This window comes from Rattus norvegicus, chromosome 3, assembly GCF_036323735.1.
Source record: "Rattus norvegicus strain BN/NHsdMcwi chromosome 3, GRCr8, whole genome shotgun sequence".
In the NCBI taxonomy this organism is placed as follows: Eukaryota; Metazoa; Chordata; class Mammalia; order Rodentia; family Muridae; genus Rattus; species Rattus norvegicus.
The window spans coordinates 188078347-188088452 of record NC_086021.1 but is presented as its reverse complement, the minus strand read 5'-3'; the positions used below and the strand labels follow the sequence as shown (position 1 = coordinate 188088452).

The window sequence follows — 10106 nt, the reverse complement described above, 5'->3', positions numbered from 1 at the left end:
AACAGGGTGGATAAGGGTAAAGGTTCGTATATAAGCAAAATGGCTCCAGTGGAAAGCTGTGGCATTCACCTGCCAAGTGAGGTAATAGGAGGTTCTCACTCTACTACCTGCTCTGCTCTGTGGACGTACACAGTAGTGGAACAAGGAGAGGTTCAGAAAGCCTTGCCCGCAAGCAGTCTGAGACACACCATAACACCTCTTCAGAAAAATGTATTGTGATAAGGGAAGCAGTTTAGACAGCAGAGGTTACAGTTGGGGACTCTCAACAGCCCATCCCACGGGCTGGGACAGGTGACTCTAATTCAATTGACTAGGGTGTCACGCCCCTGTGACCAGGTTCCTCTGGCCACGTCAGCACCTAGTATGTGGAATATTGGATAACTGGTGGACACCACTCAGATGATGTACAGATGGCCTTTAGAGTGTGTCTGGGGAGGCGTTTAGCACCGAGGCAGACTTGGCCTTCAGCTCCCTCTGCAGACCTCCCAGCACCTGCCTTTGAGCTGGGCAGGACTGAAGCTTTGTCTACCTATTTTGGTACACCTGAAGGTCGGGGGTCAAGTGAGCTAGAAGGGCCAGCCATTCCTAGAGCCTCTCCTCACTTTCAAGTGTTGATATTCCCATTCACTTGAATCTCAGTTATCTAGTCAAAGGCGCCTGGGCACTTGGGATCAGAGGGACCGTTACTGAGGTTACCAGATGCCTTCTGTGCATCTCTGAACATCTGCTTCCATGTCATGATGGAAGCCTTACCCTGAGCCAAGAAACAGCTAAGGTGCCAGGGGCTCATAGCCTCCCTGAGGTAGCCTTAGGAGGGCCCTGTACCTCCACTTTGTCAAAAAATGGCACTCAGGAGCAACTGTAATCTTCCTCAGAACACCCAGGACTGTGCTTGACTGCTACCTCATTTGCACTAAGACGTGCATGTATCCCTCCCCTCCGAGGTCTGCATTGGGGAATCAGAAGCAGGAAAAGCCAGGACAGAGAGAAGCTATAGTGGGATTCCAGTCAGATGGCTTCATAACTGCCTTGAAGATAGTACCTCTGGAAGGCCAATTAGTAGAGAGGAGCAAGACAGAAAGTAATGGTCTAGACATGTAGACAAGCAAACCCAGCACTGTTCCCAGACCCCCCCCCCCACACACACACACAGGGTTTCTCTGTACAACAGTCCTGTCTGTCCTGAAACTTGATTTGTAGACCAAGCTGACACTGGGACTAAAAGCATAGGCCACCACACCCAGTTCCTGAAGGCTGTATATTTAGGAGAGGCCTGTGTGGGGTACTTGTGCTTGGAACCTGTTCCCAGCAAGAGCTGTGTAGACAAAGTACTATGAGTGGCACTGGCCACGATGCTCTCAACTGGGGACAAAGAGAAGGCTAGAGGTCGCAGGCAACCAAACAGAACATGGGCCACGCCAAAAGACAAAGTCTAAAGAGTTTATTCAGAAAAGGCCTCACTTGGCACCAGACTAATGAAGAGGCCCCTCCCTCTAGACCCTTAGGGTCTGATCACAACGCAGGGCTCAGAGGGCAGTGGAGGAGGACACAGTGAGGTAAGGAGGGTTCTGAAGGCCTTGGCCTTCCCTGAGGGCAGGGCCTCAGTCCCTCTGGTGGCCACCTCAGTGACCACTAGGGAGAGGCCAGCACTGTGGGGCACCAAGAAGAGCCTACGGCAGAGCTCTGGACTCAGAAACCCCCTGCAGTGGGCTGAGTAGGACTGAGATGCACCTCTAAGGCTTTGGGGGTTCAGCAGAGGCCTCAATCCTTGCCAACTCCTCTGACTCATCCACTGAGGTTCCCATAGTGTCAGAGTCAGGGTCCTCCACAGGGCTCTTAGAGGCAGCTTGCTCTGGCCCCACCACCTGGCTGTTTGGGTCCTCTGGCCCGACCTGGCTGTTTGGGTCCTCTGGCCCGACCTGGCTGTTTGGGTCCTCTGGCCCGACCTGGCTGTTTGGGTCCTCCAGCCCCACCTGGCTGTTTGGATCCTCCGGCCCCACCTGGCTTTTGGAATCCTCTGCCCCAACCTGGCTGTTTGAGTCCTCTGGCCCATTCCCATCCTTTTGGGCCTCAGGACACTCTGAAGGGGTAGGAGGCAGGGCACTGGCCTGCATTTGAGTGTTACTGACTACTCCATCACCCTCAGCCCCTTCCTCCACCTTCCTCCGCTTTCTTACCTCATTAGCCACCCTGGCCACAGGACAGGGCGGTTCAGCCTCCCTGGGCTCCTGGCTGATAGGGCTAAGGGCACACTCCTCAAGGTTAAGGGCAATTTTCTCTACCTCAGAGACACCCTGGGGATCTGCCTCCCCTGGGACCTGCTCCTGCCTGTTCCCCTCCAACTTCCTTTTCTTGCTCTCCTTGGGACTCAGGGACTTAGCTTCATCCCTCTGGTTCCCATCCAAGGTTCCCCCATCTGAGGGCTTTGTGTTCAGCAGTGAGGGATCCTCAGCTGTTCCACTGTCCCCACTCAGGTCCCTTCCAGATCCACAGGTCCGACCCTGGGTGCCAGCCTCTTGGGAGGGGTCCCTGGAGCCCTCATCTTTATCTGCCTGCCCTGGTCCCGTCAGTGGCTGGGGTATGGTCTGGGGCTTGAATCTCCGCAGCTTGTCACGGGGCCCCCAGACAAACTCTCGGCGAGGCTTGAAGTGCTCCCAGGCAAAGTACACAAGCTCCCGGCGCTGGTGCCGGCAGCGCACAGCGAACAGGAAGTAGTCCAGGGCACTCTGGCGCACGCTGGGCAGTTTGTGCTGTACAAGGGTCTCCTCCAGGAAGAAGCGGACCAGGGGTGCCTGGTAGTGTTCTAAGCCCAGCTCACCCAGTGACTTGAGGATGCGTGTAATACGCAGGTTGTTGTGGCTGTGGCTGTGAAGGTAATTAAGAAGAGGTTGGATGGACCCGGCTCTAGGGATGCACATCTGGCAAAGGCACCCCCAGCTGGCTCCATCTCAGAGTTTCCAGGGTCTTCTCAGGGCCCCACCTAGGAAAATGACCTGGGTACCCTTGACCTGTGGACTGCATTTGCAAGTCCTGGGAGATGCTCCAGTCCATGGACTCCTGTCTGGGAAACGTTGCTTAAAGCCAGAAAAGGCTGACATCCTGGCAGACCCAGAGTGACTATGCTATCTGTCGACCTCCCTCACCCCTGCTTTCTGGGTATATGGAAGGGAATTAAACACTCCCAAACCAAGGAACTGCTTCATTTATCACCCCACAACTCCTGCCACGTGGCAACACCTGTGGGTGAAGCAGGCATGAGAGCCTGTATTAGGCCTCTCTGTTTGAAACCCAGCCCCAGATACTAACGGGGAGCAACAGGGATGGGTGATGCCAGCAGGGACCTGTCCTTACCTGTTCAGATTGTGGAAGCGCGGCTGGAAGTTCTGTGCACGGCATACAGCACCCGTGCCCCGGTCCTCAAGGTGGATCCCATAGAAGCCCAGCATGAGCTCATAGGCCCGGACAAGACGCTCTCTGACTTCCTTGGAGCTTTTAAATGCCTAGAAAACAATCCCCTGGGACTCAGGTGCCCCTCTCACTGATCACTGTTCCCAAGGAGCACTGGGTGGGCCCCTGGGCAATGCTTCCCTTAGACCCTGACTCAGCCTGAGGGTAAGACAATACCAACACATTTCTAGCTTTCTTCTCCGAGAGGCCAAGAGGTCACCTCTGTCCTGAGTCACCTGCCATAAGGTGTTCCTTGCTTTTGCCCCCGGACCTCCCAGCCCTTATCTCTACTCCTTAGTCTCTTAGAGCAGCCTCCTTTCTCTGAGGTCCCCAAAAGTGGTACCATGGGACTCTTTTGGCCTGAGACAGCACAGACGCTACCTCAGAATGACTGCAAGCAGGGGTAGCTCTCCCCCCTTTCTGGCCTAGGAGGAATCCTTACCTCAACCTCCTTCAGGGTGAGGGGCTTGGCGTGCCAGTTCACTCCTGGTTCCCGCAGAGGAAACAGCCTGAGAAGAAGGTAAGGATACAAACTCTGTAGTGCCCCGCAGCAGCTCCGTTATTTTGTTTTGAACTCAGTGTCTCTCTTTCATCTCTGGGAGGAGCTAGCTGGCCTTTCTTACCCACCGAACTAGAGTCTAGCCTATGGGCTCGGGGGCTATGTGGTGGAAGTCAAAATGGCAGAGACCTGGGGTTGGGGATTTAGCTCAGTGGTAGAGCACTTGCCTAGGAAGTACAAGGCCCTGGGTTCGGTCCCCAGCTCCGAAAAAAAAGAACCAAAAAAAAAAAAAAAAAAAAAAAAATAGCAGAGACCAGTGTGCCTTTCACCTTTCGGGGGCAGAGCTTTCGTTCCTAGGGTTTCACAGCTTGTTCTTTCTTGTCATTAACACTGCAGAACTATTCCTACAATGGACTCCATGACAAGAGGATACTGAGAACAGCCCAGTGGGCTGTCCTCAGCAGGAGATGTTGTAGTTGCCAGGAAATGGCATTATTTCTGAGTCTGCTGTGTGATATCTCTCTTAAGTCCTGCTAAAAACCAAGTCAGATGAGGTCCAGCTCCAACTCCCCCTGGGAACATATACTCCTGCCCACAGACCTGTCACAACAGCCCCCATAGTGCCCAAGAACAGGGATGCTGACTAAGGTACATAGGCAGGAGAGGAAGGAGTATTTCACTACACACCTGGACCTGGACATGGCATGAAAGCTCGAGTCTAGGTGCCCCGCCCCTTTCCTAAGGCTCATCCCACTCACCACTGGATGTAGGAGTGATTCTCTTCCAGGAGGTCATAGTTGTCTTTCCAGTTCTGAAGAATGTCCTCGATGAGAGCCCCTAGACACCCCATGGAGAGAAGTCAGGTACAGAGCTATCAAACCACTGCCTCCCCTCAAGTCCTTTAGGGTCCTCAGCTCGGCAGAGCTCTCGGTAGCTCATCTGATATGAGAACACCCTGGTTTCAGGTAACCGGGCCCACTTCTGTAGGTAAGAGGTGTGATACTTCCTCTCTGGAACACAGACCCTCTCAGCCAGGAAGCTGTGTGCAGGAGGAATCTCCACAGACTGAGTGTGGAGCATGATCTAGGGAGACACCTTAGACGGGCCAGGCAACAGACATCTCAGCTGTGTGGACACATGGTCTTCTCCAGGCTCTGTCAAAAACTAACTACATAAATGGATGGCTGTGACAAACACCAACAGAACTCTACTCACTTTTAACTTCAAACAGTGTTTGTGTCATGAAACATATATGGTGGCTCAGGCCTGCCTACAGCCTCAGCACTTGACAGGTTGAGATGGAAGGCCCAGAGTTTGAGGCCACCCTGGGCTACACAGAAAGACCATTTAAAACATCAAAGGCTTACTCTCTGGCCCTTCACCCTAACATCCTAAGATCCAAGCTCCAATTCCCTTGGCAGCCTAAAGCGGGTATTGCATGGCCATGTGGAAGCCTTAACTGGATTGATGACAGCAGGCAGCCTGAACCAGGGTCCTAACAGACTAGATAACCGGTTGAGAGCAGAGGTGCTGGGACGGAGAGGACAGGTACCATTTGGCTGGAAGCAGATCTCATTTTTGTAGAAGCTCAGGTTGCACATGTCACCATTGCAGTCTTGATCTGTCAAATCCTGAAGAGCCAGAGAAAGGAAGGCTGAGGACTCTCTGAGGGCCCCTCTGCCTCATGCAGCCAGGAGTGGGACAGCTGTTTAAGATCCCAAAGCTCAGCCTGGGATCCTTTCTGTGAGCAAGGGTAGGTTTGGAGGAAAACACTACCTCCTTCTCTCCACCAATAGAGGCCATACATGGTAGACCTCCCCTTCTGTACCTCAAAAATACCACAGGGATTGCCAGTAACTAACGCATGGGTACAGAGGAGAGGGTCTGGAGATGATCCCACGTACCAGCCAGGGAGCCCTGGGTGAGGCACTGAGCCACATGTTCTGTCAGGGGGCTGAAGCTAGCCCCTCATTTTAAACCTATGCTCTGAGGCTCAGGTCGGGCAACATGCTCTACCACCCCATAACTGGAAGGGTATGGACCTGAACTGACAGTGCACTTGTCTTCCAGACAACGAGGAACACGCCCAAGAACCCAAAACTGGATTTTCATCAGGCCGGGGGGATGCTCTATTTGGGGAGAGGGGTGTGTCTTTCTGCAGTGGCCGCAGGAACCTACCGGGTAGTTGTGCCGGTATCTTTGCATGTCCTGCATAGCACGCCAGTTTCGGTACCCTGTCATCCTGGACTGGGGAGAGAATACAAGGGATGAGGTTCTGGGAAGTGTCCAGGATGAAGGCAGCCTGGTTTGGGCCAACCACCACAGAGCTCCACACAAGAGGAATGGGTGTTTCTGTTTCTTTTTCTTCTGGTCCCCACCCAGGGTTCTGAGAAGACAGATCTAGAAACCTAGAGAAACATCCCTCCGTTTGAACACAGACAGTGGGACTAGAATACTCAGCAAACACCTCTGCCCCTTTCAATACTCGATTTCCCCCTGTAGGAAGCCTGGCCCAGGCTGGCCTGCGCGCTGCCAACGTGTGTGGCTGATGCTTTTCTGTCCTCAAGTCCCAGCTGCATCTCCTCTTTGGTCTGCTGGTCAACCACACTTTGGTCCAAGCTCTATAGTGTCCCACCCCTCCAACCCCAGAGCCCTTGAGTACTGTAGTATTTCTACAGAACTCCCCAAGAGGAGCTACTCTGCCAGTCACAGCGTCAAGAAAAAAACCCTAGATGCCTCCAGGTGGGTCTGATGGATGGATGAATAAGGCCTCCTCGTCTTTGTAAACCTCTGTTCTTCCCTGACCCGATGAGACAAAGACACTGCGTCGGCAGGCCTGGGATTGGCTCTTAAGTGACTGCTTCAGGTGGGACCTCAGAGCTTTTGTGGAGAAATGGCAATTCTATCAGAGCTTTTGGGAGGCATTACAACCCACAGGAGGAGCCTGAGCCTGCACTGTAAACCTGACTACCAGCCTCAGCTTCATCCCAATGTGGTCAGGCAGAGGCCAGCTCTGGCTTGCCTGAGAGCTTCTCCAGATTCTGGGCCGCTTTCCCATAAATATCAGACAACTAGAGATGGTAGCAATGGGGAAAATGGATTCTGGGGTCATAGCCCTCACTCTCGTTTTTTCTAGGCTCTCCATCACACCTGAAAACACAGCTATAAGCAGGTTAGTGCGTCTTACAGAATGCCACTGAGGCTTACATGATGCTTGCTACAAAAGTATACCGGGAACAAGCTCCTGGTAGCAACAAAAAGTTACTATCGCTAAGGGGCAGACAGACAGACTGGCAGACAGACAGACAGCTCCTGGCCTCTTAGGCCCGGTTCACTGCTATCTGCAGTGGGGTGGGGGCTGAGTGTGGAGCGGAGGGAGGGCAACCCGAGGGAGGGCCACCTACGCAGGATGAGGCCCTGGGGCGCGTTCTGACGTCACCCACAGACGACCCCCATCAGTCGCTTCCCTGACGTCACCAGCGCTCGGTCAGACACGGCCTGGGCCCGGCGACCCCCTAGGGGATAGCGGCCTGGGCCGGGCGATCGCGGCCTGGAGTCGTCCTATCGCCCTCCCGTCCTCCTGCGCCGCACCTGGAACAGGCTTGGCCGTGCCTCCTCCGCGTCGCCGTCATCGTCGCCCGTGTCCTCATCGGTCGTATCATCCGCTTGGCCATCCTCGCCGTCCTCCTCGCTCTCCTCCTCCCAGGTGGAATCGCAGTCCGGGTCGTCCATACTCGACAAGCAGGAGGACCCGCTTTCTGCGGAAAGGAAAGTGAAAGAGGAGGAAGCGCGGGGGCGGGGCGGCGCCAGGTCCCGCCCACCGCTCAGTTTCCGCCGTTGCGCGGAGTCCCCCAGCAAAAGGCAGCTACGCTTGGAGCTAGGCGGGAAGCGGTGTCCAGGAGAAGGCATTTCCCCAACCCCCCCATACAACCCTACACCCCAGAAGGACAACCCCTGGAGCCTGTGCACCGGGATTCCTGCCCCTATCCCCTTCCGGAAGATGCACCATCTCGGACTCAGCCCCAGGTCCTCCACCTAGAGATTTCACTTCCCTGCAGACTATCCCTTCCCTCCAGAAAGGAGGCTAGGGAGGATTCTCCTCAGTCCTTTTCTGCCAGAGAGGACTGCTGGTGCAGGTTCCTAATCTTCGTGAATCTGTCTAACAGCAGTCATCCCTGGCTGGCCTCTGTGTCCATACTAGCTCATTTTGTATCTGTATGTGTTTGTGTGTATGTATTTGGCTGCCCATGGACACCAGAGGTCGGTGTTGAGAATTTCCTCACTCAGTAGGTTGTCCACACTTACATTCTGAGAGTTTTCACTTACCTGGAGTTCATAGGTTACATGAGGCTGGCTATCCAGGAAATCCCTGGGCTACTACTGTCTCAGCGCTGGAATTACAGGTACACACCACCAAGCCCAGCTTCTAGGTGGTGATCTAACACAGGCTCTCCCACTAGCAAGGATTTTTTTTTTTTTTTTTTTTTTTTTTTAGCAATTGAACCATTTCCATATTCCCTCTGCTTTTGTGATTTCTGTCCCACTCCTGTGCACTGCAAATTTCCTGGGCTCATGTGGCTAAGTAGCCTTTGAATTTAGGTGGACTTTACTGATGACTGTGGCCATGTGCCTGGGCTTGTTATGTAACATACTATTTGAAGCAAGATAGCAATGGAAAGGAGACATGGGTGGGTAGCAGGGTTGGGGTGGAGTGGGGTAAGGACCGGCATTCCACCATGGTTGAAGTTTCTCACCAGTTGAGAGTTCTGAATTCTGGGACAGTTGACAAAATGTGCTTGAAGGCTGCCTACATAGAGAAAATAATCTTTTTATATAGCCGTATTCCAAATAATGTTAATCAAGGTTATGTGTATGTGTGTATTTGATCTTCAAGTGTGGCCTTACTTCTTGACCAGATAGGAACCTGTAATATTCTGGGAATCTCATAGTAAAAATATATTGTCTCTAGCGACAGTCCAGTATGTAAGAGACTACGGTATGACCTGTTGAAGTTCCCTAGAGTTGGAAACCCTTGAGTTGGAAACTCAAAAACCACCAAAATCAGACTGATGGGCTACTGTAGAGACTTAGATGTCCCTCAATCCCTGGGACCCAGATAGTAGAAGGCAAGAAGTTCTCTGATTTCCACATGCACCCACACAAATACATATGTTCATTAAGTAAAAATGTAAACTTGGGCTGTCTTTGATCTTTGCCCCAGTGCTTCTGACACCGACTATGCTCAGGCTGGCACCTGGTTTAAATGCCATTAGATAGGGAAATTGTACATGGGATGTTAGTGGGTCCCTTGGGTGAATGCCCCCTCTCCCACAACTGTCCTAGAAAGCTGAAAGATGGACATGCCATGGGCTGACAGTAATATTTGCAAGAGGCAGTGTGCCATGCTGCTTGGACCCAGTTGTCAGTGACATTTCGTAGGGACAAAGGGCCATGCCTGTGAATCACAAGGTCAGAATAGCTCAGGAAGGCAGCAGGTTTGACTTCAGATCCAGACACTGGGCTGTTGGGGAACAAACAGAAAATAATCCTCAAGGCAAATGCCTTGACCAGGCCTACTGGCATGCTCTCATGGCCCTAGATTGTTCTTTCAGATGGGTTTAGAAGAGTGAGCCTGACCAGAGAGGACCTCTGTCCTGATCGTCACCATCTGCCCTCTGTTTCTCCTGCTAGTGGTGGATTCAACAGCTAGGCTTCTTCCACAGAACAGGCCTCTAGTAGTGGACACTGGGGAGGGACAGGATGGAGTGGCCCCAAGCCATTTCCCCAAACATGCTGTAACACCTCTTTCCCTGTCTCTTGCACTGAACACACAAGCACTGGTCCAGGTCTGAATGCAGTGTACAGGGCTGCCACTTCATCTAGCTAGCTCACCTGTGTCAACTCAGGATGCTCCCTACGCCAGGGAGCTGGGTCTAGTGGTACGTTTATGGTGACCCAACTGCCCTGACTAGAAGTGGCTGATGTAGGCCAGCTTGGAGTGCCACAGCAGGCCAGTTCTCATTGCCTGGGACCCTGCAGATGGCAGGGGGGCGGTTTCAGTCACAGGCAGTAGTCAAGATGGTCTGACATTTCACTGTGCTCATCCACCCAACAGCTGGACTTGGCTATGGAGGATAATAGGTAGCGGCCAGGTAGGCAG

The 10106-nt window shown here is 53.0% G+C and overlaps 1 protein-coding gene across 1 annotated transcript; it reads right to left on the bottom strand.

The window, feature by feature from the left end:
* Positions 1–1424: 1424 nt before the first annotated feature.
* On the bottom strand, positions 1425–7710 carry Ogfr (opioid growth factor receptor). Its single transcript, NM_053340.2, has 7 exons — positions 7538–7710; positions 6125–6193; positions 5499–5577; positions 4705–4783; positions 3890–3956; positions 3352–3500; positions 1425–2865 (listed from the first exon to the last, which is right to left on the bottom strand). The coding sequence occupies exons 1-7, from the start codon at positions 7676–7678 to the stop codon at positions 1734–1736; spliced, it is 1716 nt and encodes a 571-aa protein (NP_445792.2). The 5' UTR covers positions 7679–7710; the 3' UTR covers positions 1425–1733.
* Between the last annotated feature and the right edge of the window lie 2396 nt (positions 7711–10106).

Excerpts from the sequence above, each read along its gene's own strand:
- Ogfr (NM_053340.2), bottom strand. The coding sequence starts at position 7,678 with ATGGACGACCCGGACTGCGATTCCACCTGGGAGGAGGAGAGCGAGGAG. Across the intron at positions 4,784-5,498 it reads GATCTGCTTCCAGCCAAATG|GGGCTCTCATCGAGGACATT; the intron begins GTACCTGTCCTC and ends TGGGGTGTCTAG. Across the intron at positions 3,501-3,889 it reads TCACCCTGAAGGAGGTTGAG|GCATTTAAAAGCTCCAAGGA; the intron begins GTAAGGATTCCT and ends ATTGTTTTCTAG.